The sequence below is a fragment of the Phalacrocorax carbo genome, chromosome 17 (genome assembly GCF_963921805.1).
Source record: "Phalacrocorax carbo chromosome 17, bPhaCar2.1, whole genome shotgun sequence".
Taxonomy (NCBI): Eukaryota; Metazoa; Chordata; class Aves; order Suliformes; family Phalacrocoracidae; genus Phalacrocorax; species Phalacrocorax carbo.
Window position 1 is genome coordinate 10,332,796 of NC_087529.1, and position 24,796 is coordinate 10,357,591.

The window sequence follows — 24,796 nt, forward strand, 5'->3', positions numbered from 1 at the left end:
GCTGCATTAGAGTTGGCCTTGGGAAAATATTGATTCCTGAGTTTACAAAATATAGGTGATGTTTGCTTACCTTTGAGGTCAGTAGGCATAAAAGTCCCCTTTATTTGTGCAAGCCTGGCTAAGCGCAACTGTCAATCTTTAAAAAATGGACTAAGCAAAGGACTGCCTGATCTTTAGTCTCAATTCAGACAAGCCACAAGCTTTACGGCAATAACAAAGGAAATGAAAATAAATACGTGGTTCTGTGCTGGGATGGGAGGGCTGCTTAGAACGGCTTATCCACTGCTTAACGTCTGATGCTTTGCTGTGTTGTTCCCCGCCCTGCCAAGAATAAGATGTCATACTCACTGGTGCCAAATCTCCCTTCAGTCTCCCCATGCTGTTATCCTACTGTATTATTTTCTTTTGGTCATGCTTAGTTGTAGATGTTCAACGCTGAAATGTAGATGCTGGCCAACATATTTCTGTTTCAGCTGGATGATCACAGGTATGTTTCTTTTTTCTCTCCGTGACTCATTTACTTCATCTGTAAAGAGGAGCTTCACCTTCAGATGAAAGATTGGCCATAATTTACTGACTTTAAAAAAAGAGCTATTCCAAGTTCTCCACTGCCAGTGTGATTTTTTGTAGGTCATTTGGCCAAACATGGTATTAGAGGACAGAATTTCAGAAGGCTGAATTTCTCTGAAAATCCACTTGCCTTCAGGTTCATGAATAGGAAACTGTCTTTGTGATGGAAATTACGCTATTTCTTTGATCATGCAGTGTGGACCATTTTAATATGTTGCATTTGTGTGGAGTGCTGTCCCACGTTCCTCAGAGTCGTTGCTGGTGCAGCAAGGAGGTTTACTTTAAAAATGTAGAACAACAGGAACCAGTCTGTGCTAATGATTAAATTATACTGATGGTTGAAGTTTAAGTAACAGTTCATGCACTAATTTCAGTATAGGAAATATGCTAAAAAAGCAGTAAGAGCTCCTCTTGATCTTCATAAGTAATGCGAACTGCCATGATCCTGCAAGGTATTTCCACCCACACTTTCTTTTATGTTAACAAGTGTGTAGGAACATGCGGCAATCAGCCTAGTAAAGCCACCTTTCTGAGCACTTTCCGCCACACTGTACAAGCCACATGTGCTCCCCTGAAGGGTCCTGGAGCCAGGTCCTGCCCCTGTTGAATCCTGGCCGACAGTTTAATTTCTTTCAGTGAAACAGAACAAAGTCAAGCCTTCAGACAAGAATGTACCTAACACGCATGTCTGATCTACGTGCACCCAAATAAGCATCGTCAGCAGTGCTGAGCATTTCTGGAAGGAAGATGAGTGGAATTCATAGCAGTGAACTTCAAACATCTCATTTGGCCTAATTCTCGACTACCCCTGTAATTCATGGATGGAAGCGGGCATTGTTAGAGAGCACTTAATCCATTTTAGATGTCTGCAATATGATGAGGGGAATTGCGCCCCAGTGCCTGTTCCTCTGCACTCATTATATAGGAAGTCTAGACAGTTGGCTCGGATATAGATGTCTGAAGATAGATGAGAGGTTTCTTTCACCTAAGGAGATACGACAGAATCTGCTGGATGTTAGAGGCTTTGCAGTGGCTCTTGGTTGGATAACAAATGCCTGAAAACATGGTGCCACTTGGATGAATTGTTGCAACTGTGCAAGATCTTAAAATTTAAAAGGTGTTTACAACAAGTTTCTGAACTGTAGTTTTGGCCTAGAATGGGTAAGGCCTAAAGCAGGCACTGATCCCCAAGATAAGAAGTTCTTTCAGCAGCTCTGTAATCAAAGGAAAAAAACAGCTTTTCTTTAAATCACTGCTTTAATCTTGTTTCTCCCACCAATACTGGAATTCTGTGCTCTACCACCAAACACAGCAGGCTATTTATAGCGTCAGCTTGAATGAATGGTAAGAACTTACGCTCTAGTTGCGGCTGCATCTTTGAGATGATGGAGATCACACAACTGGAAGTTGACAGTAATGAAGTTGCACAATATTTTCAAACACAGTTGTTTCTGACACCACTCAGCACAGTACATTGGCAGGGCCAAGGGGTATATGTGGCAGGGGTTTCTAGGCATGTGGTAGGGAAAGACTGAAAGGATTCAACTCTGAGGCTTTTGTTGACTTCTGGGGTCCTGATGTCACCACTTCATATGGCATATATATGCTCTCTGTAGCCTTCAAATGCAGCTGCCTTTGGGGAACAACTGCAGGATCAGGGCTTTAGGAAGTGTAACCTATTGGTATGTGACAAATCAAGTGTCTCATCAGCTCCTTGTGGAGAGGTGCTTCATCTCCTGCTGCTGGCTAATAAATAGGAAGATACTTGAGCACTTTGGCCATTCCTTATCTGCTGTCCTTATTCAAACAACATAAATAACAGCAAAACACAAAATGTTTGCTCTTCTTATTTCCCTAGATGCATGCGTGAGTATTCCCTTGGTTTTTACGTTACTTTGTTTGTGTAACGCTTCAGTTTGTCAGGATAATTTAAAAGAAAACAGCTGTGAAGCTTTTCAGTGATCCCAACAGCTAATGCAAATACTTACCAAATCAGAATAATGGATCAGTCAAGTGGAGACAGTTTTGACTATTTGTGAGAAGCCACTTTTCAAAACAAAATATATATCAAATCCATAGAATAGGAGGGTAGTATATAGCAAGAGGTTTATCAGGCAACTGTGATAGCCCAGAAGTGTCAGAGATTTCATACTAGCTTTCTCCAAGTAATGGTTTAATTGAAAATCATGGCTCTGCTCACCTGTGTAAAGTTAACAAGTTCTCATATATTCGTAGGCTGAAGCTTAAGTGTCTCCTGTGCTTCTCCATGTCTGGCATCACCAGTGCAGGGTTGTTTGCCTGCATGCAGCCCCCGTGAATAAATAAGTGGTTACTGGGAAGTAGTAGTGCCATTCTGCAGAATGACAGGATTTCAACATTTATTTTCATCCTGAAGCTCTGTTTGTGAAAAGCAGGTACAACAAAAGCTGAGGGATAGCTTTGTGGGAGAGCACTTGATGCCAAAGACACAAATTCAAGTCTACAGGTACTTCAGCCGCATCACCATGAGTGCTCTGGCCCCGGGTGATCTTTCCTTCTGTCCCTGGAAATTGCCCTGAGCAAGTTTAGTCAGAGAGGCAGATTTGTCAGAATGATTCAAGGAAATTACTTAAGGGCTGTGAAATCTTTCCAGCTTCATCTTATTGAAGCCAGTGGGCTCAATTCCCCTCTCGGTTTTGCATCAGCGTTGCAGAGCGCGCGGGAAACCCGACTGTGGTGTGCGGATCTGCCCCTTCTTCAGGGAGCGCACGGTGCCTGGCACAACGGCCTCGCATCGCGGGGCACCCCGAGTCGCTACTATAGAAAACACGGTAGTCACTGCAATATACAACTGCTTGCACACTGAACCCTTGGGACGACGGAGTTCTAAAGAAGAAAACAAAAGCGCTTGTAAAATTCAAGACTTCTGCTGCTGAAATGGAGAAGCAATGAGATACGTGCCAGCTTGCAACGTAGTGTGTCCATCTTGGGCCCCCGTCCTGCAACAGTTCGAGACTGAAGAGGAGAAACAGCGTTGAGCTGCTGTGTGTACCACAGGCTATTGGCAGGCAAAATACAGCCCCAGACTTGCTGACCTTCTTTGTCGTAATGTAGACATAGGGCTGTAAGTTAAACATGTATACGGAAGTTTTTGTAATGAGAACAAATGAACATATATAAGATACAGCATAAAATTGTGCAATTGATCAAAAATGAGAAGGTTTAACTTCTGAGCAATAACAGATTTTAATCCTACCCTGAGGCACCTGGAAACAGTAAAGAGGAAGTTTTTTTCAAAACAGCTTTAAATTTACACTCTTCCTTCTTACAAAATGCATGCCTGCACGTAACACTTCTCATTAGTCTCACTGGAACTCGCAAAGGGAAGTCACTATCATCGCTCCATCACCATTTTAATAAGGAAAGAAACTCAGCCCTAAGGATATGAACTGGCAGAGCTGGCAAAGCAGGGGCGAAGCTGGACGAAGAAGCGAGACCTCCTGTTGGAGTCCAGAGCCTGATTCAATAGGCACCTTCTCGTCTAGCCCTTCTCCTGGTGACACACAGTCTCCCTAGGCAACTACAGATTGGAGAGGAGACCAAAAATCTTGTATCTGGAACCGCAGAGCAACGACTTGAGCTTGGATGTAGGGAAAACATCAGGGAAAGACAGTGAACAGTTGAAGCAAAGGCGTCAGGGTCAGGTGCTTCGAATTCTATTTTTGACTTGGACCAGCCATTTCACTTATCTTCACTTTGGCTTCCCCTCTGCGAGATGGAAAACGAGGATACCTGCAGCTGCCTCGTGGGGCTGGATTGTCTTGCCGAGGCCAGGGCTGTCAAATCTTATATTCTGGATGATGCTCAGTTGACGTCAGCCTTGTTCTTCTCTGCTTTGCGACTTGCGTCTCCCTTGTGCTTTCCTGGGCCCACACAGAGTCACAGCACCAGATTTCAGGACTGCTGCCAGTTGGGACCCTCCTCCGTTATCCCACCATAGCGTCTGATGTGGGAAATCGCTGCCTGCTGCGTGATCTGGGGTGTCTGTGGGGCTCGTAAAGTATGCTGGATAGAGGCGTGGCCCTTGTACCAAGCGGTTCCACTCCTGCCTGAATTAAAGATGCCATCTCAGGGGATAGGCGCTAGATATGACCCTGCATCATTGTGTCTCTAGCTAATGTCAGCCCAGGTACAGCTCTGGAGTTACCAGCAGAGAGGTGGTGAGGGACCGGTGATGATGATCAGCTCAGCCTACCCGTCCTGGCTTTGAATCAAGGTGCTTTCTCTTTGCTGCATTCCCCAGAAAATCCCTAGCAATTAGGGCTTCCTCCTTTTTTCCAGGAAGCACCTCCAACTCCTCCTGCCCTTCTTGAATGAATCGAATTTGCTACCATGTAAATTCAGGTGTGCTTAGAGACCTCGTCTTTTCCAGAGGCCAGACCCACAGCCGCGAGGAAGGGAGGCCGCATCTCTGCCGAGCAAAAGGTGAACGTTATGATTTTTTTTTTTTTCCCCTTTCTCCCAAGGAATGAGTGCTCAGGGCTGCAGGCAGCCAGAACGAGCCTCCCCGCCGCCTTTCCGCCCTCCCACCCGCCTTCCGGCGGCGCCGGGGTCCGGCAACCAGGAGGATTTCGGCGCGGGGCGGCCCCGGGCCGGCCCCTTTGTTCGCGCGGGCTGCGGGGCCCGGCCGTGCGCCCGCAGGCGGCGGCGCCCGGGAGGAGGGAGGGAGGCGGCCGCGCCGCCGGCCCCGGCATCCTCCTCCTCCTCCTCCTCCTCCTCCTCCGCCTGCGCCAATCGGGCCGCCCGCCCAGCTCCCTCCTTCCCTTCCCGGCTCAGCTCGGCTCCGCCGCGGCCGCGCAGGGAGTGGCTCGGCGGCCGCCCGCCCGCGCGCAGCCTGCGGCAGCTCCCGCTCCGCGCCGCGGCGGGCTGCAGAGGGTAAGGGGGGCCGCGGGAGGGGCAGCGCCTCGGCCGGCCCACGCCGCGCCGGCAACAAAGGAGGGGATGAATGAAGCTGGTGCGGGGGGGGGGGGGGGGGGAGAGCCCGGAGCCGGCGGGTCTGTGGCGCTGTCAGCGCCGCGATCCGCCGCTCGGTCTCCGTGCAGGAGGCTCGGCCACGGGGAAGCTTTGTCCTTGGTCGGCGAGGAAAGGCACCGTCCTTACCGCGGGCTGCGGTCCGTGCGAGGAGGGCTGGTGCTCCCGCCGCTGCCTTTGCAGCCCCCAAGGCTGGGCGGGAGCGCGGCACCCGCGGGCGGCTGGGGAGGGAGCTCGGGGGGGTTCCGCTGCGCTGCAGCCCGGCCTGCTGCACGGCCGCCTGGCACGGCCGCTCCCCGCGGGCTGCGGCCCGGACCCGCACACCGCCGCAGCGGGGGGGGGCCCGGGGGCGAACGCCCCCGCTGGGTCACAGCGAATGGCTCTGGCTGGGGGCGGCTGGGGAGGCAGGGGCTGATGCTGGGAGGATGGAGGTAAGAGCGGGCGTCAGTGGCGATCGCTCCGTGCCGGGCGGGTTTTGGGTTTGACACGGGAGGAGATTTTTCTTTTGTCTCTGGGAAGCTGGACTGCTTGCTGGGCTCAGTCTCCTCTCTGGATTTTTGTTCCCTGATGATCCAGATATTGACATTAACCACATACTGCAGGATTTGATGAGGGTTTTTTTCGGTCTGTGGCAAGGAGATGTGCTTCTGAGGAAGGCCCGGCTGGGTTGGGCTGCTGGCGTTCATGTGCTGCTCGGGCTGTGAATGGCACGGCAGATCGAGCAGGTCTCTGCCCCTTCCACCTCCTGATACAACGCAGCAAACGGTCTGTTTGGGGAAGCATCCAGGGATGGAGGCAGAGGCGCGCGTTGCTATCTCCAGGGGTATCTGGGCAGGCTGCAACGGTGTTTGGGAAGTACCGGGAGACAAAGCACTGTGTCAGCACTGTTAGTTGCCGCTCTGTTGAGTGTCAGTCTTGCAGGCCTGCAAACCTTGTCTCTGAAACTCATCCTGCTGGAATGGATGTCGAGTTTCACCAGCCCACCCGTTACTGTTGGCTAGAAGCATTTCCTTTAGCGTGAATTGCAATTTGAGAAGAACTGTTCTGTGTGTGGACAGAGATATATTCGGGTGCCTGGCCAGCCTTGTTGGCCTTAACCTCTACCCTGCCACCTGCTAGGCAGCTTTCCTTTACCTGCTCCAAGAGGACCCCTTTAATCAGCACGGGTCAGCCCTGCCCCAGTGTTGCTGGGGAGGTGATGCTTTAGACACGGTGCAGCTGCCTGTTCTTAAACTTGGGTCTGGGATTTGGCATTTTAAGAAATTACCTACCCGCTGTTATAGCCTGCTAGGGCTGGGAAGGCGAGAGTCTGCATCAAACAGCCGTGTTCTCACAAAAAGGTGTCACTGTGCCTGCCAGAAATCACTGAGAGTGTAGGACTTCAAAGACTCAGCTCTGAGACAAGCCACAAGTTAAAATGCTAGCATTACAGCCATTACAGGCACGTCAGAGAAAAGCTGTGCTGGAACTAATCTTATCATCTCAGGAGCACTCGTGTGGGGCCTGCCTTCAATTAAGGGAAAACCTGTGTGTTTCAGGAGATGCTCTTAGGAAAGGATGGACTGGATTATCTACTGAGGCCAAGGGCTGGTATGTGCTCCTCTTCTGCTTGGCTTCCTGCCACCTCTAGCCTTGGAGGCTGCCATAATTTACTCCAGCAAGTAGCAGTTCCTGGTGCATTTCCTCTTTCTCCCCACTTGTGCTTTTGCTCTGGCAAAGAAGAACCCAAAAGGGCATTTTCCAGTGTCAAGGGATGCGGCTATGTAAGTGTACGGATTCCACCTCCTGATTGAGGTTGCTGGCTTTATTTATCAATATGTCTCCTCTCTCCAGGAAACTCAGGAAAATTAATATTTTTTGGGGGGAGGGTGGGGTGCCATAATTCTGGTGAAGACAAGAGAAAATATATAAAGCAAATTCCATCCCCCAGATACGTGATGTTGGTACCACTTTGCAGAGTCTATACAGTGCATGGCAAGGTTTATATACTTCTAAAGCTCTGGGAAAGCCCAGGTACAGGTAGCTAGAACTGAACACAACTTGTTGCTAACCTGTGTGAGACACTGGTATGCACTTATTTAGAGATATCTATTTTTTTCATAAATATCTTTTATAAGTACCTCGTGACCCATTTCCCCCTCCATCTCTTAAGGGGTCTGAGCACAAGAATGACCAAGGAAGTTGCTGTCATGGGGCGAGAAAGCATGTTTTCTGCCTCTCTATTGCCGAGTTAAAGACAGCCAACAATCTCTGGCTGTTCTTTTATTGTTGTTCTTGTGATATTTACAGTAGAATTTCAGGTCTCGTTTGCCTGGGAGAGCACCTTGGCTGATAGCGCTCGTAATGTCAGGCTCCAGCAAGACCAGGGCTTTGTTTTACTGGTCAGTTTTTCTAAAACCATCAGATTACGTAAGTTGCTGAACAAAGAAGACAAACTGTCCAAGGTCACTCCAGGAGCCCAGGTTAGAGAAAGGAATTGGACTTGGTCTTCCTCAGTCCTGCTCTAATCCTGCCTTCTCTGTGCAGCCGTCCTTCCCGTCCCGCGTGAAAGCCCTTGACTCTGTGGCTGATACTACAGAGAAGCGCAGAAGTCTGTCAGTTCGTCGACGTACAAAGTCTCCTTCTGCAGTACCACCGTGCTCTCAGAGCATTTCCCCTGCTCTGCTGAGAGGACCCTGTGTGCTGTGTTTGTCTGTTGTACTTTGTTGAATTGCAAGGCTAAACAGGACAAAGGAAATTCACTTTCCTTGTAGTTGGATTTAATTCCTTGCTCTTATACGATTGTGCAGTAACTCTTGCTGTAGCTACCCGTTGGAAGAATGACTTCATTGCGTGTGACTCTGAGCCTGGCACCTTAAACTGATACTTACTGCTATTCCTGAAAAAAAAAACCCAAAGAAACCCCATTAAAAAACCCACCAAACCCACAATATTTCTGCATCAGAGTTTTTGGAAATCATTCCCATGCGGCAGCACCATGTCTGTTACCTCCTTCTAACGGAGTGAAACTGTGTCTGTAAAATAGCTGTGGTTGTTTCAGATGTAGCATATGCAAAAAAAGGTGTGTAAAGAAATAAAAGCAAGCATGGTCATATTTTTTTTGTCACAGTTTAATTTTTTTTTTAATTTCGGTATGATGGAATAAAATATGATGCTGACTTGACTTGGCACTGAAATTAGGTGAGACTTCCCTTTCAGTGATTTATTTTTATTATGCTAGTGCTTATCCACCTGGATAGTTGTAGAAAAACATGGCACAGACTAGTGGAATGCCCTGCTGCGGATTCTGAGCCAGCCAGGGGGTCCCCATCTCCCCATCCCCGTCTGTGCTGAAGCACAAAGGGAATCTGAATTTTGTTAGGGTTTTTTGAGATTTAATGTTCTGAACTCTGATGCTGACTCCCTTGGTGACTGCATTTGTGCCTGGGAAAGCCAAGTGATTATTTTTGAAAAGTATTTATACTCTGTGTCTGTAAAGTAAACACTTCCGAAAGACTTCCCAAGCCCCTTGATGGGCTGGATATTCAGAGAGGTAGTGGTGCCTGATGGAGTCAGGCAACTGTTCATCTCTGCCGCTGGTTTTTGGGTAATCTTGGGAAGAAGATTTTTCTTCTCTGTACCTATTTCTCCCAGGTACAAAATGAGTGTTGCAGTTCTGACCTCCTTTGAGGTCTGTGAATTAAATGCTCTGTGGATGTTGGATATGTGGACCTTGGAGCTTTTTAATCACTTTTTGGTGCTTTTTAATCCCTCTCCTGTGCACCCTGACATGGTTCCTTTAAGAAGGTAACGCAAAGGTATTGCTTGTGCTAGAGCTTTTGGTCAAAATGAATCCTATTTTATTTTAGCGAAAAACTAGCATAGTGTAGTAAAGACTTTGGATATTGGTTACACTGGAAGGGCTTCACAAAAATTTGGAGTGGCAGAAACTTCAAGAGATCATCTGATCCCTCTGTCCCAGGTTAGGTCCATCTTCATCTCTGTCGTTCAAGACAGAGGTTTGAAGATTATTTTTTTTCTTTAAGAATAATGTGGGCAGTGAAGTTTCTACAGCCTGGCTGGACAGTCTAGCTCGGTTTGAACTAGTGTTGTAGTTAGAACTGTGTTGTGTGTGTCTTCCCCTTTGTTTTGTTTGTTGTCATTGTCACTTTGTGATTCTGCCTGTTAGTGTACAAAGGACAAGTACAAAGGTGTTTCACTGACAAAACCAGCACAGTTTCTTTTGCAGCACATCTTCTGGAGGGGCAGAGGAAGGCTTCCAAACGGAGGCACCAACCTCTGGCATAGTCACTAACAAAGGCTTTTTCTGGCTGGTCTGTTCTTTTTCTTCATTTGACATATTCCTCCCCCATTTATCTGTTGCATCATGCTCTGAAAAATTCTGTGTCTGCCAATTAGTGCTGGAAACTTTTCAGTAATCCTGACAGGCGCTAAAAGCAGCTGCCTGTTGAAACAAGCAGCACTTTCCCATCCCTCGCAAATTCTCCCATTCGCGACCTGCAAGCGCATCCCCTGGGTGCAGAGGCTGTCCAGGCTGGGGGACAAACCTGCCTAGAAAAAGAGGCCTCTCCTGGAAGGAGGAGAAGCACTAAAGAGCTGTGTGTAATGGGCTTTTTTACCCTCATATTTGGCTGTCGTATATTGTGTGCTATACTACCTCAGTGGCTCCTGGTGATTAAAGTCTGCTCCTTAGCTATACTTAGCGTATAGCTATTTGTTTTATAACTGGAGTAGGTCAGTCTGCAACCTTGAATACGTGCTTTTTTTTTTTTTCTCTGGACTTCTGTTTCCCAGCTGGTAAGTTTGGTGGTTCTAGCTGATGACCAACCTGCCAGCCATTCCTAATGGCGGTTTAATGAGGGACACTATGGCACAGAAAGGCAAGTTTGTGTGGAATACGCAGCTGAGGCAGAGGAAGATGATGTTTTGCCTTATCCAGGTCATCTTTTATGTGTCCGTTTACGTAGACACTTACTGGGGTCTGTGCAGTAGCTTTTTGGACTTGCTAAATGGCTTCCATAGGAAAAATTTACGTTTATGTGTGTGTGCATATTCATACATATATATCTCTAGTAAATGATAATGGCAATAGCAATGCCTCCTGTGAGCTTGATCTTTGTCTCCAAAGCATCCGCAAGAACTTTTTCCCGTTTTATCTCTGAACCCCCCTCCTAGCACTTTGTGTAGACAGTAGGAAGGTGGGGGAGCACCTGACACGCTGACGTGGAAACGTCAAAGTCAAATGGGTGCTTTTGGGTGATCGTATGGTTCACGTTCATGGAACGCTGTGATGTACTCTGCCTTAGGGTACCAGAAACACTGATTGTCCGTGTTAAAAGAAGTGACAATTCCTTTTTGCTCTTCCTTTTTGGTTGAAACAGGATCCGTCTGTGTTAGAGACGACGTGCCAGCACTTGGCATTGTGATGTGCTCAGGCTGCTGCCTGTAACCGCGCTATACTTGGTTGGCTAGATGAGATTATATCTTGATCTCTGTAGAAAATCATGATTGTAGAAAATCATGATTGTGGTCTTGCCTAAATTAGAGGAGAATTAATGACACTTGCAGTATAGAAACAACCCATTTCTGTAAGAAGTGAAGGAGCAGCTAGGGACACATGGTGGCTCTGTAAAGCTTTGGCTAGGGCATGTAGTGCTGCGGTACTGCAGGAGCATGGTGGGTTGATCCATCTGTCCTGCCTACCTGCGTGCAGGCTGGGTCCACCCTGCCAGCATCGCTTATCTCCAGAGATATGAAATGCTAAATCCCATCTTTAGCACTAGCCAGACCTGCTCCTTTTGGCTACCAGCATCTATACATCAAGCACTGCTGTATGTGTGCTTCCCAATGGCATGGTGGCATGCAGATAGAACTGCTGATTAAAACCAGGCTGTGGAGCAGTACAGCTCTTGCAAGGTCTCTGTTCCTGCTGGAGGAGGCTGGGACTGACAGCCTTTCCCAGATGTGTGCAGCCCGTGCTGTGACAGCCTGTCTTGTCCTTGCCAGCCCAACAAGTCCCGCTGGAGCAGGGGCAGCACACTGAGCATGTTCAGTCTCCACACCTGCTTTGCAATCTGGCTGTGTAGGACAGTATTTTCTTTCTTCACCCCTTAGAAACTAATCTCTCACCTCTTCTGGTGTAACACACTAGGTTGGCATCCTGTGTAAGCTTTTGTGGCTTAGTGTGTGGCTTAGTGCCTAGAGGCTTTGAGCAAGGAGCTCTGTTTCTCTACATGTGGTGCAACCCAAAGTAAATGACAGCCTCTGCGAGGCACGTTGTGAGGTGTGGGTGAAAGGAACCACAAGGCAGGAGGGGATAACGTAACAGTGTTGACAGATAACATCCAATTTGATAAAACTTGCCAAAATTATTATTGTTTTGCTCATTGATAGCAATGTAATTTGGGTAAGAGGCGTGTTCCTTCTTGTACTATAAGGCTTATGAGCTATCTAAACTGGCTTCTCTAAGCACCTTTGTACTGGGGTTGCAGGTGGTAAATAGGAAACTCCATGATTAACACATACTGGCCAAAAGCAAACTTTCTAGATTACTGTCCTCGCTGTCTCCACTGCTGATTATGGTGGGAGCTGTGTAGATAGGTTGGTGTCAGCTGAGGTCTGGGGAAATTGCCGTATTTGTAGAGAGGCTCAGGAGAAAGCAGCAATTAATGCATATAGCCCAGAGGTCAGCTTCTTAAGCGGGAGGCTGAGTGCAGGCTGGTGAATCAGCCGGGAGGAGGAGGAGGAGGAGGAGGAGGAGGAGGGTGCTCCAGGGGGCAACTGTGTCCAGCATTGCTCTGCTGCTGCCAGCATGGTGATGGGGAGGAGGATGCTGAGGGTGGATAGTGGGGATGGGGCTTAACACAGTGCATTGATGCTCTGGAGAGAGAGTCAGTTGGCTCCTCCCTAGCGTTGTCGGTCTGATGATCTCAGGTCTTTCAAGAGGTGCCAGTGGCGTAACCCTCCTGCTCTACCACCCTTCTGTTTGCGACCTTGGTACCATCATCATCCCTCTTTATGTGGCAAGGAGATTACTGACCACTGTGGAAGAAGAAAGCAGTCCTGGCTGTCAGTGCTGCATTTCAGCTGTGAGATGATGGTCCTTTTCGTCTTTTCAGCTTACCTCCTTTTCCTTTTCAGCTCACCTCCTGTTGTATCTCAGCTTACTCTTAAGCTGAGTCAGAGTGTGAGGGTGGGTTAGCTATTCTTTCAGCTTTTGGGAACAGTTGCTTTGTTTGAAGGAATGAGATGATGTTAGCTTGTAACAATTGGCCCAGAGTTTGTCCAAGGCCTGTGGAGATGTCGCCTGGGATGCAGCATGCGTTTTGGGTTGCCCATGTCTAAAAAGACTGAATTGAAGTGATGGAGGTTTAGAGAGGGTCTCCTAAGATGAGCCAGGAAATTGTGAGTTTCGCATCTGAGGACCTCTCAGAGGAGAGCATTGCTTGTTCAGAATGACACAGTGAAGGCAGAGGATGGGCAAAGCTGTCTCATGGGGGTTGGGAATGATGGGAGAGCGTCAGAGTTGTGCAAAGGGCAGAGTAGTTACGTGGGCAGAAGGTTGGCTTGAATAAGTCTGTGCTGGCAACTCATGGGGGGGGTTCCCAGCCAGTGGAGAAACTAACACTGCTGAACTGCAGGAACGAAGAGTCTTGTAAGGTGTTTTTTTATAACTCAACGAAAGGGGTTCCATCAGGTGCAGGGTAGGCCTTACCCATCCTGCATCCCTGTCTGAAGTTCAGCAGCTTGTGGAGAGGCCGGGTCCCTTAATGTGACCTTCTTCTGAGGGGGCTTCTGTACTGGCCATTACAGCTTCAGCACCGGTGGCTCAGGGCAAGGCTTTGCTCTTGTTCCTGCTGTAGCGTCCGGGTCTCCACTGCGTACCGAATCGCATTAAACGTGTGATTGCTTTAACATGGTGTCTTTTCCGAGTGCACTTGAGGGGGTGTGTAGATATTGGGCAGGATTAGTGGAGCACACTGGGGGCTTCAGTGGCAAGCCCGATGTGTCCCAGGGTATTTTCTATTACACCAGAAACATGTTGCATTCCGCTCCTGTTTTCCTTGCTTTTAACTAGATTGTCTGCATGTTTAAACTGGTACAAGTGCACTACCATCAGACAGGCTGTCATAACACTACCCTGAAAATGAAAACAAAATTCCTCATTTCAAGAAACTTAAATGTGCAAAGAGAAAGAAAAACTTGCAAGACCAGTTGTTTCCTATTTTCAGCTCTTTGTTGCTCCAGCTTTTCAGTTAGTCTACAAACCAAGGCTGGTCTGCAAAGAAGTCTTTGTTGCAGGTGCAGGTTGTAAAAAGGGGGGAGGGGGAGGAAGGGTGAGAGGGACCTGGGTGCTGTTTCTGTTTCATAATCAAAGTCCAGGGCAGAGGTTAGATTACAGAAGTGCATAAATCAAAATCTATAAGTTAACCTGAGCTCCAGTGAATAACAGATTAAGTGCCAGGGTGAGCTTTAATGCTATACTAAATCAAATAGTCAAAAGCCAGGAAATTCCAAAAGTTCAGATCCTTCTGCAGCTCTGCACGGGGTGCGTAGCATGGCTGAGTTATTGTATAGCTCATATTTAATTAAAGAAATTGTTTCTCTAATAGTAAAATACCAAGCCGTTATAATGGAATATGTTCATTGCATATCATTGTCTTTCCTGCGCTCTGCCTGCTCTCCTCATGTTTCTTTTCCAGATACTCCTTAAGACAATGCTTTCTGTGAACAGGAAACTTAGAATGCATTAAATTGTAGCAAAACCTTTCATGGAATTGAGTAGCCGTTGGGTCAAGTCTGAAATGACCTGGAGGACAGCAGCCCCGAAATCTCTGTGTATGTTCTGTTCCCTTCCTGTGTGAGCCGTGCGATTTTGGTGTCATGCCCCTAAGTATCTCTGTGGGGACACTGTCCCCTGCCCCCAGGGCTTAACTCCAGGGAGCAGAAACTCATGTAGGTCCAAGACCACCCCTAGGATTTTTCCCACAAATTAGAGACTGTTTTGCTCTGCAGTTAGTGCAGAATTGTCGCTATCACACTGTGTCGGTCTTCAGTAGGCGTTTTGCCAGCGTGGGGAGTGTGAGCTCATCAGCAAGCCCATAATTACTCCCCAGTTTGTATATGATGACTTCCTTGAATGTCCTTTGTCTTTTTTTCCCGACTTTGCCTCAGGTTTTGCATTGTGGTTTTTAGAGTGCAATGGGATGTTTTTGCACATTCTTCCTTCAATAATCACTGTTTTATAACTAAATCACAGGGTGACTAGTTTAGAACTAGAGTAAAAAAGTTTGTAAATAAAAGGCCTCTAGGCTTTCTGTTCGCATTCTCAGCTAATTATTACAAAACTTGAGTGAGGAAGAAACTAAACACAGGCTTTTTTAGAGGTTAACAACCTTTCAGACTTGTAAGGCAGACTACGTGGTAACAACAGAGCTTTATGGCTGAAGAACCTATGTGAATTCTTCAGCTGCAAGGGAGAAAAAACCCTCGCGGCTGCCAGAGGATACTGGGATTCCCTGGTTTTGCCTGTGTGTAACTGAAGGCAATATGCTCCTTCCTTTCATTCCTATAGTACTCTACCTCCATTCCCTCTATGGGAGGAGGAAAGGTTTTCTTGGGAGAGGAGTCTGACCTTAATTAAGAATGAGCGTCTCTTCTTTCACTTAATTGAAGTATAGAGGAAATTATTTAATCCTAATCTGCCATGTGCTTCAGAAATGGGTTTCTGATTGCTTGTTGGAAGGAGTAACTAATCAAAGAGGTGAGAAGGCAATGGTATGGTTACCTTGGATTAGATGGAGCATCTAAAGGAATTAAAAGATAAAATTACCCTTTCTTCTCAGCATAATCTCTGTCTCTGTTAGCAAAACTGCAGTTTGGCTTTATCAGATCCTGTCTCTGTGTTGATCAGATTCATTTCCTGTCCCTTTTGCAGAAGACTGAGCAGTTTGAGTCTGCCCGTCAGATTTTGATTTCAAGGCAAAATCCTGTTCTTAAATTCCCTAGCCCGTCTTTGAAGCATGGCTGGTGTTGTGGGGTTGTGAGCCTGGGGCACCAAATCTTTCCCTGTCCTTGCCTGTGGCATGCGGTCGGTTGGGCAGTAACCTATCCTAGAGTAATGATTCTAGGAGATGGAGCTTTATTGCCTGAAAAAATCCCATGTTCCTGGCGGTGGGGAAGGTGCAGAAAAGCTTAGAATGATGAAGTGGATGCAACTAAATGCTCAGAAACAAGAAAAGAAATAACTTTACATAACTTTTTTTTTAAATAATATTTTTAGGCCAGTAAAGGTTTTGTATAAGGCCTAATAAAGGAATAATAGAGTTGGCACTGAAAGCTTTTTGCCTTTATTGTGTATGCCTGTTGTTGAAGTGAGTGAAGAGTTCCTCCAGCAATCAGTGGACCAAATTTTTCTCTAACTATTTGTTTTCAGGGAGCTGCTGGGCTTCAGGTATCGTTTTCAACATTTACAGTGCCCGATATTGAAGGTTTCTGCAAGCAGTAATGCTGTTTTCAGTGGGATGTTCTGCATGGGGAGCACAGCATGTGTGAGAATAAATTGCTGAAACTGGCAGTTGTGGGTCCTGCGGGGAGCAGGGGTTGTTCTCAGGCTGTGCTAAGGTAGATTCACCCTTTTTCCAGAGTCCCAGAGGTTCTTGAATGGCAGAGGCCAGGGGACCAAACCCAGAAACCTCTTGAAAGCTCTGTACTCTTTCTGAAATACAATGCTGAAACATGGGTAGAAAATAAAGTTCCTGCTTTTATGTTTAACTCTCCTGAACATGCATGCAAAGGATGTGTTGAAACCGAAAGGCTGTTGGACCTTCCCCACCTACACATTGTGTGGCAGCATGCGGGATTCTTTCCCTTTCCTGTAGAGGATGGGGTTTCACCTTGCAGGTGTAAAATGCACTTTCCATTACTCCATATGGAGTTGCTGTTATTACATTGTCAGAGCAGCTGCAGACAGAATTCGTGGTCTTTCCAAGCTCTGTCTTTATTACTAATGCAAGTCTCTGTGCAGATTCAGCTACACCACCCCATCCTATGATAACCCTGAAAATGGCTGAAACTCCGCTTGCAGCCGTACTGCCGTAGGGCTACATCCCAAGCCCTAGTGTTCCTCATCCTTAGTGCAAACATGAGCAAAGCTGGCATAGTGGCACAAAAAATTGCTTCTCAAACGATTATCTTAGATGGGAGTAGGTAAAAACAGAAAGACTTTATTGTGCAAACCTTTTCCTATCCAAACAGTTGTCTTTGAAGTCACTGATTATTTGCATGAGTCAAGATTATTTAGGGAAAAAAAGTGGTTTACTGCTTCTCTGCATTGTCTTTGTTTATCATTAACCTTCCATACAACATGGCCTTGTCTTCCTTCAGTCTGATAACTAGATACTGTTCTTTACCTTTTTTTGTGGGCCCTTGTACTGAAAAGGTGTACACATGACTGACTGCAAACTTCAAATTTAATGTCTTACCTGTGGATTTCCAAATCTAGAAAATTAGAAAAGTAAAATCTGGTACTCCCTTTTTTTGGCTATATATTTAATTTTAAGAAATAAGGAGTTATTTCCCCACAAAACATTGTATTTACCCAACTGTTACAGCAGTGTTCAGATACAGCTGGTCTAAATTCCACTTGGGTCTGCATTCAGAACAAAATCCCTGTGCCTTGCCTAGGGTTTCATGTTGGGTAAACACTTCTCACATCTAGATCCATCCAGAAGGAAGCACCAGGCACAGGATGGGATTCAGGCCAACTCAGTCTGGTGTCTGGAAACCTGTTCTTGTGTCTTGCAGTTGTTTCACTCAACGTTGAGGTGAACAGATCCTTGGATTGGCACCCGTGAGGGCTTTCTTCTGGGGAATGTGCTGAATCTGGGAGCGTGCTTTGTTGCTTATGTCCATCTTGAATGGGATGGTATTCTGCATGGCAAGCAAGTACTCATGTGCCTTGTTGAGGGTAGGAGGGATGGTTGAAGCAGAGAAACTTGCAGATAAGCTGTGTTGCCAAGACTGACAAAGGCTTTTGCTTCCAACCCTTGTTTTTTCTTCTACCACATTTGAGAAATAATTGAAGTCTAAACACCTCCAGTTGTTCTTCTGTTTTTAATGCGCTCTGTTCTGATGCCTGGCCAGCGTTGTAGATAGTTGCGTATCCAGGTATGTTGCTTCTGGTGAAAGGTATTTTTTGGATGTACATCTGTACTTAGTTGAGAACTGTTCTTTTTGAATCTGAGCCTAGGTGACTCAGATCCAGCTGTCCCTTCTTCTGATGGAAAGATGGAGAACAGAACGTTTTGGTCATTTGAAGCAGGCTTTCATATTGTGCATTCCTGGGATGCTTTTCTTGGTTGTGGGAACAGACAGAACCATTCATCCCAGTATGAAAAGATTGCAGGAAGACTCTAGCGGAGATCTAGAAAATCTGTGTAATTTGTGTCATCTTGGAAAACGAAGAAAAACAAAATAAGCAGAGCTGGTGGCCCTAGAGTATCCACGGGGACAAATAGGTTTTTCTACAGTGTGTCTGGAGAAAGTAACATTTCCATGAAGTTACACAGGAAGGCAAAGCTTACAGCTTTTGCAGGTACTATAGGGAGTGGGAAAGAGAAAATGGTTCGTGTGTTTCTTATATCACACGCAGCATCATATTTGCCCGTGTTCAGCATGTACTGCTGGAAGCAGATTTTTCAGAAGGGCCCTGTTAATAGGGCCTGTTGGGGTGCTGAGGGTGCAATACAGGAGCTCAGGGCAAGTTGTTCTCTCTAATGGAGCAGGGTAGTGCCCTGTGGAGATACTGGCCGGTGTCCCAGGCTGAGGATATTTCTGCAGCACAAAAGCTGCATCGCTCGGTTGGGAGCTAACATGGGACTTGGATGGCTCAGGGCAGCGTTGCTCTGGGTGGTGAAGATGACCTAATGGTGTCATTCAGAAGAGCTCCATGCTCAGCCTTCGGGGCTTCCTAAAAATCTGCTCATATATTTTTGTGTTGAAATGGGGGAGAAACTAGTGACAGAGAAGGACTATCTGCCCCTAGCAGCAGGCATAGACTTCTTTAAAAATGTCCCAGACATTTATTTTTATCAATGTATTTCTTTCAGGCTGCATTTATAGTAAAATTTAGTGAAGTTCATTCCCATTTCCCATGCGATAACGAGTGTGCAGGTATACACTAAGGCAGTTGTCCCTGTTTCCTGGCTTTGGTCAGCCTGCAGCTCGAGGAGGTGAGAAGGACACTTAAGATACGTGAGTTAGCCCCCATCAGACTCCCCTGTGGACCGACACGCAGTGAGTGTGGCTGGGCAGGGGGTATCTGGCAGTGAGGCCAGAAGTTTTTTGAATCTGGTGTGTGGCGTGGAGACCCTGGTGAGTGTGGCTGTGAACTAGCTGTGGTGATTGTATTTCAGGATAAAAGAAGCTATCTGTTCGGAGGGTAGCTTAATTAGCAGCCTGTGGAGTTCATTTGTTTTTCAGCATTAGTGTGTTGAAAGCAAATGTGTCTGCGTAAAGGCTTCTGGCAGAAATCTTTATGCAATGGGAATGCACTTCCTCTTATTTCTCTCCCCCTGCATAAAAATAAAATCCAGTCATCCTGAGAAGGAGCAGAATATCACAATATCCTGTGACTTGTGTGGCCAGATGATCTTCAGGGATAATGAGTAGTGGAGGGAAAATGAAGCAAAGTTCCCTGTTTCTTCACAGATGAGCAGCAAAATAGAGGAACAGACTAAATTTACTGTCTCCCTAAAGTTTATGTGGTTCTGGCTGCAAAGTTAGGGATCCAGAGACTCACTTTAACAGAGGCCTGAAAAATATTTTTGTTATTATTCAGGCACCCTTTCCTGCTTAAATTCTTCTCTACTACTGTTTTAGCCTTCCCCTGTGTCCTTTTATCCTTCCCCTGTCCACGTTCCTGGTTGTGGATTCAGCTGGCCATCAAGTTTTATCTGGAAGGACCAGCATCCCCAGCTTGCTTAATCACAAGTACAACATCAAAACTTGTAACCAAAAGGTAGAACAGAGTGATGAGATGTGTAAATCTAGGAATAAGGGCGTATTGTGAAGAGAGCAAACCTTCGGGTTGAAGGTGATGGAGATGAGGTGAGATATCTTGGTAGAGCACATCACCTGCCAGCAGAAGTGCAAGATGTTAACTTGCTCTGTAAAATCAAAGCTAGCCCTGGGCAAAATGTGTCATATGAGATGGGGAGTGGGTGGGAGGGAGATGTCTGATGGCTTGACAGATAGGAGGGACCGGGCCGATCAATGTTTGTCACCTCCAGAGTCTGTTACTCGTCTCCTGTTTTATGCTAAATAGAGCTGAAAACTGCAGCCTCTCCTGTCCAGCTCTGTGACAGCATCTGGTCCTCGCTGGCTCTGTTGCAGGAAGGCTGTTTTCTCTCTTCTTTAAGAAGAACTGCTTGCTCTTGTCTGTTGTTCCTGCTGCTGGTGATGTGACCTGAGCATCCTGCTTCTCATAAACAGCCCTGACTTCTGTACGAGCCAAATACTGCCCAGTAGGTGCAGCCTGCAGGTGTCTGAAGCCACCCCAGGTGTTGAACACCCATTTTGTGGGACTCAGGGAAGAGATGGGGCTTGATCCCTTGGGTTTTCACTCAGAGTCCCTCCCTGGGCTGTCTCTGCTGATCCCTCCTTTCTTTGTCTCTCTAAGCCAGTGTGGGACAACTGACTCTTACGGCTGAAACACTCTGGTGTGTCAGATATTTGTGAGCCCTCAGGAATACAGTTTTGGAATTCTCCTTGTGGTTTTTCCTCCTCCGTGTCTGCTTGCAGCTTTCCCTGGAGCCCTGCCGGCTCCTCTCTCTGACCCAGCCTGTGTTGAAATCCTTACTCATGCTTTAATCAGTTCCTGTCCCTGCTGTTGCAACCCCCCCCTCGCAGCATCTGTAAATCTTTGCTACGTTAATTCTCTGGAGTGCTGCCTGCAGCAGGCTGCCTCCTTCCTAGGCCCAGGAAGCAGGTCTGGGTGTCCCCCGGCTTCTGGCCAGTCCTTGGTTTGCTCTTCTTGCAATTCCCTTTGCCATTATGTTGGTGTTGTCCCTGCCTCGCTCTGCTGCCACCTTCTTCCCTCCACGTCCTAGCCTGCTCGTGCAGCCAGCCTTAGCTTCCTTTTGGCTGATAGTCTCCATTTTTTCATTGTTTTTCTTTATCCATTAGGAATGTTTTTGCATTTTTTTAAAGCAACTTAGCAATTTTCTTTCTTTTTCTTTTCTTGTTATAAAACTTTTTGCTGGAGGAGTTATGTGCTTGTTAGTGCAACATCCTTTCAAGGGGTTTGGTGGTTTTATTCCATTTGCCTACCGGGAAGGGAATGGCATAGGGAAGGGTTATGTGACTTCACTAATGAGTTGTCGTTAGAGTCATGCTTATGTTTCAGAAAGGTTTCGGTTCCTCGGTTCCCCCCGCCCCGTCTTACTGCTCACCCATGGGGTCAGATGCCCTTTTTCTGTAACAAGGTTTTGGATTTGTTCTTAAGGAAAGGAGCTGAAAGCCCCACCTTGGACACTGGCCTCTTTCTTCCTTTTCCTGTCAATTTGGAGAGGCTGCCCTGAAGTCTAGTGAAAATGGGGGCCATGCACCAAAGGTCTAGTGCTGAGGGTTGTTAGTGTGCTCTTGGTAAGGGCTCCGACAGCAGAACTGAGTCTGGGCCGATGCGTGAACTGAGATTTTAGAACTTAAAACCAGTCAACAATTTCAGTCACTCAATTCCCAAACTGAATTTAAATTCTTGTTTGGTGGTTCTAGGAGGTTTCAGCTTTGGTCCAGGACTCCAGGGTTAAAGTGAGACTGTGAGATTGAGGAAAAGAATGTTACATTCAAGATGGGAGATGAAGGAAATAATCACCCTTGTTTTGTAAGAGAAGAAAGATCCTGGCTCTCCAAGGGATCTGAGGAGGGAGCTGGGCCCTGCTTTCTGGGAGCCTGTTTGGTGCTCTCCCACCCATTCTCCATCTGATTTCTTTGTGCTCTTCTCTCCCAGGTCTGTGATAATGGAAGAGGTCCATCATCGAGAAGCCTGAATGGTGATACCATGACAGGCCTTTGAGACACTGGCAATACGAGTCTGACAGGAGACAGCAAACATGCTGAAGCCAAGTGGACTTAAAATCCCCGGCAGGGCTGGGAAGCACTCCAGCCCAGTGGGACGGGCATCAGGGACCACTGCAGCTGCCGTCACCACTGGTTCAAAAGAAGGTAAGGACTTGATTTGGTAGGGGCATGAGCTGGCCCAGGTGATTACCTGGATTAAAGGCAAAGGCCTAGTGGTGCCAGCGTTCAGTAGGGCGTGAAATTCCCCATCTGTGCATAGATTGATCGTAAGCATGGATCAAAACAAGTGTAATGGGGTGAGTAAATGTTTTCCCTCTCCCAACTAATGCAGAAACCAGGCAGGTTGTGGAGTGGGTGGGAGGCAGATGGATCCTCTGGTATTTAGGTGCTGCCTCCTGTCTCGTGTGTGTGTGTGTGTATACCTGTACAGACACTAACATTTAAAGACCTGGTAGTAATTGGGCAGATGGGAACGTCACCCGTGGCCTTCTTAAACACTGTCCTGTAGCCATTGCTTCTGGCCTGAGATAATGCAAGAGTAAGAACCAGGCACTTAAGGTGATTTGTCCTCTGCTGATTACCTCAGATTAGTGCCTTTGTTTGAACAGAATAATTTGAAGCATGGGGATTTGAATAATGACTTACCTAGACGTACATATACACGCTTTATTGACCGTTGATCTATATCCAGTGTATACATAAGCTATACAGACTGCCATTATGCAGTATAATTAACACTTCAAAAGCGTTTTGCCTAGGAGTAATTTTTCTGGCTGCTTTGACTGCAGGGTTGTTTTTTTTATTAAATATAATTTACACAGAATCCCAGGTTGGAAGGGACCTCAGGGATCATCTAGTCCAACCTTTCTAGGAAGAGCACAGTCTAGACAAGATGGCCCAGCACCCTGTCCAGACGACTCTTTAAAGCGTCCAATGTGGCTGAGTCAACCCCTTCCCTGAGGAAAATATAGCAAATATTCAAGTTTTGTATGTAATTGTTGTTCTGTTTTGGTTTTTTTTTTTTGTTTCACATTGTTAAAAAAGGCTTTCCTCTTGGTTTTGGGGAAAAGCTCCAGGGTGATGTATATCCTATCAATCACTTATACATTCAATATATTACACTTTCATTTGAGAAAGTCGCTGGTTGCTTCTTGAGATCTGTCAACCTCTTGTCCCATAATAATTTAGGCCACTGCCCACATGCCTAGTTACTTTGCTGTATGTTTCAGTCCTGAAAGTATACAGTGTTTGGCAGAAGCAGGAAAGCGTTGTACCTGTCAGGGAACATTTTTAGTATAGGGGCTAATACTGGGCACAATTTGCTTTAGCGTGCTATGACAACTTAGTCTGTGATAATGATAGTGCAAAAATGAGGGTCACCAAGAAGTGCTATCTTCTGTCACAGTAATGCTGAAGTGTTAGGTATTTAAACAAAACAAAAAAAACCCTGTTTCTGTTGTGCTGGGGCACGTGTCCTTGTCCCGTGAATACCCTCCATTGAGAGGGTGGTTCAGGCACAACCTCTGCACAGGACTTCCAAGCAAAGACCCTGCTTGCTGCTGAGCGACCCTGGCTCTGCTCTCTTGGTACATGTCAGGGCCTCTGCTTTCCTCATGGATTTCTTCAGCTGAGTGTTCTCTTCTTCCAGTGATTAATAGTGTATATATCACCTCTCCCACTCAGTAAATTCTTTCCTTGAACAGTATTGTAAAAGCCGTAGTTTTTTGCACATGTGCAACATCTTGTTTGAGGGGCCAGTCACTGCATGAGATCATGGGCTGAGTTCCAGATCCTTTGGTGTAAGACAGCCTTGTAGGGAGTGGGCGGCACTGCTCTTACTTGGCTGAGGACTTGGCCCTAAATGTAGAGGTAAACATGTGAATTGCACTTTTTTGTGTTTGACTGGGTTTTGATATCGGAAAGACTAATTTCTTAATTTAGTATCTAAATTGAAGATACCGAAGTCTCCTTATATATGTTTGCTAGAGGGGAGTGCAAATAGACAAAGGAAATTCTTGGGATAAGGTTTATAGGTTTGGCTATTTATTTTTAACTTATTCTCCAGACCCATGTCTGTATTTCTCCCTTGTTTCTCCTAGCACCTAGCCTTGATAGCGAAATGAACTTGAAGGACCCCAGTGAAGTGACTGTTTAGCTACCAGTTGTGAATCTCTCAAGGTGCTTCATGCTGGATTTATAATTGCAGTGTGGCGTGGAGTTACTTTCAGCTGATTTTTGTTGCTTACAGAAAAAATAGGGGCGGGGGACGGGACACAAGACCCGAGTCCTGTCTTCTCCTCAGAGGCTTTGCACAAAGGCTTCTCGGCAAACGCAGTCGGCGCATGTGTTGCGGTATGAAAGAGTTAGTCAGCATGGATAGTCAGCACCGGGGTCCGATGCAGCCTTTCAGCTGAATGCAGCGCTTGTTTGCTGGAGCTTCTTTGTGCCTTGTTCAGCTATCGCAGCCATCTGTCACTGTGATAGATGTGCAGCAAAGCCGGCCGAGTGTGGGCAGAATCTGCACCAAGCTGAGTTTGACCTTCGCCTGCGAAGTTCTAGAATGAGTTTTATTCCTGGAAAAATATGTGTATGGAGAAGGGGAGAAGTCTTGGGAGGGTGGGTTGGTACTGCGCAACCACTGTGCTGCGAGCTGTGCTGCTGCTCCTCTGCCTCCCGGGGTGGTGCAGGGGGCTTTCAGGAGTCACAGAGCTGCCGGAGCAATCACAGCACTGAGCTGTTCCTACCTGGAAGGTGAGAACAGAGCACATGGGGCTGTTCACCCAGCGGGTGCTAGGTGGGTAGCTGCAGTAGGGCTTGTAGCATCATCTTTGATGTCATCCCTAGCATTGTCATCTTGCTTTGTGTTCTGCACAAGAACTACTGATGTATCTATGCATGGCCTGTACCTGCTTTTCCTCCTGCAGATCTCTGGCCTCTCGCTGCCTTCTGCGCCTCTCCTTTCCAATGATAATTTGAAGCAGTGAGCAAAGTGCTCATCCCAAAATCCTGTTGACTTGCCTGCGTGCCCTTCTCTGAGAGCAGCAGCATCTGTGCTGGCTCTGGGGCCCAGCCGCAGCACAGACAATCATGAGATTCAGCCTTTGGCGGGGAAGAACTCCAAAAGAAAATATTCTTT

The 24,796-nt window shown here is 46.8% G+C and overlaps 1 protein-coding gene across 2 annotated transcripts in view; it reads left to right on the plus strand.

Moving 5' to 3' along the window:
* The first annotated feature begins 5,188 nt into the window (after positions 1-5,188).
* Positions 5,189-24,796, plus strand: part of CLIP2 (CAP-Gly domain containing linker protein 2) — an 81,859-nt gene continuing 62,251 nt past the window's right edge. The window contains exons 1-2 of one of the 2 annotated variants that reach the window (XM_064468089.1): positions 5,189-5,484; positions 21,590-21,804. In XM_064468089.1, the coding sequence (XP_064324159.1) occupies positions 21,693-21,804 (112 nt within the window). In that variant the 5' untranslated portion in view covers positions 5,189-5,484; positions 21,590-21,692. The remainder of the gene's footprint in view (positions 5,485-21,589; positions 21,805-24,796) is intronic. The other variant, XM_064468091.1, reaches the window with a different exon arrangement.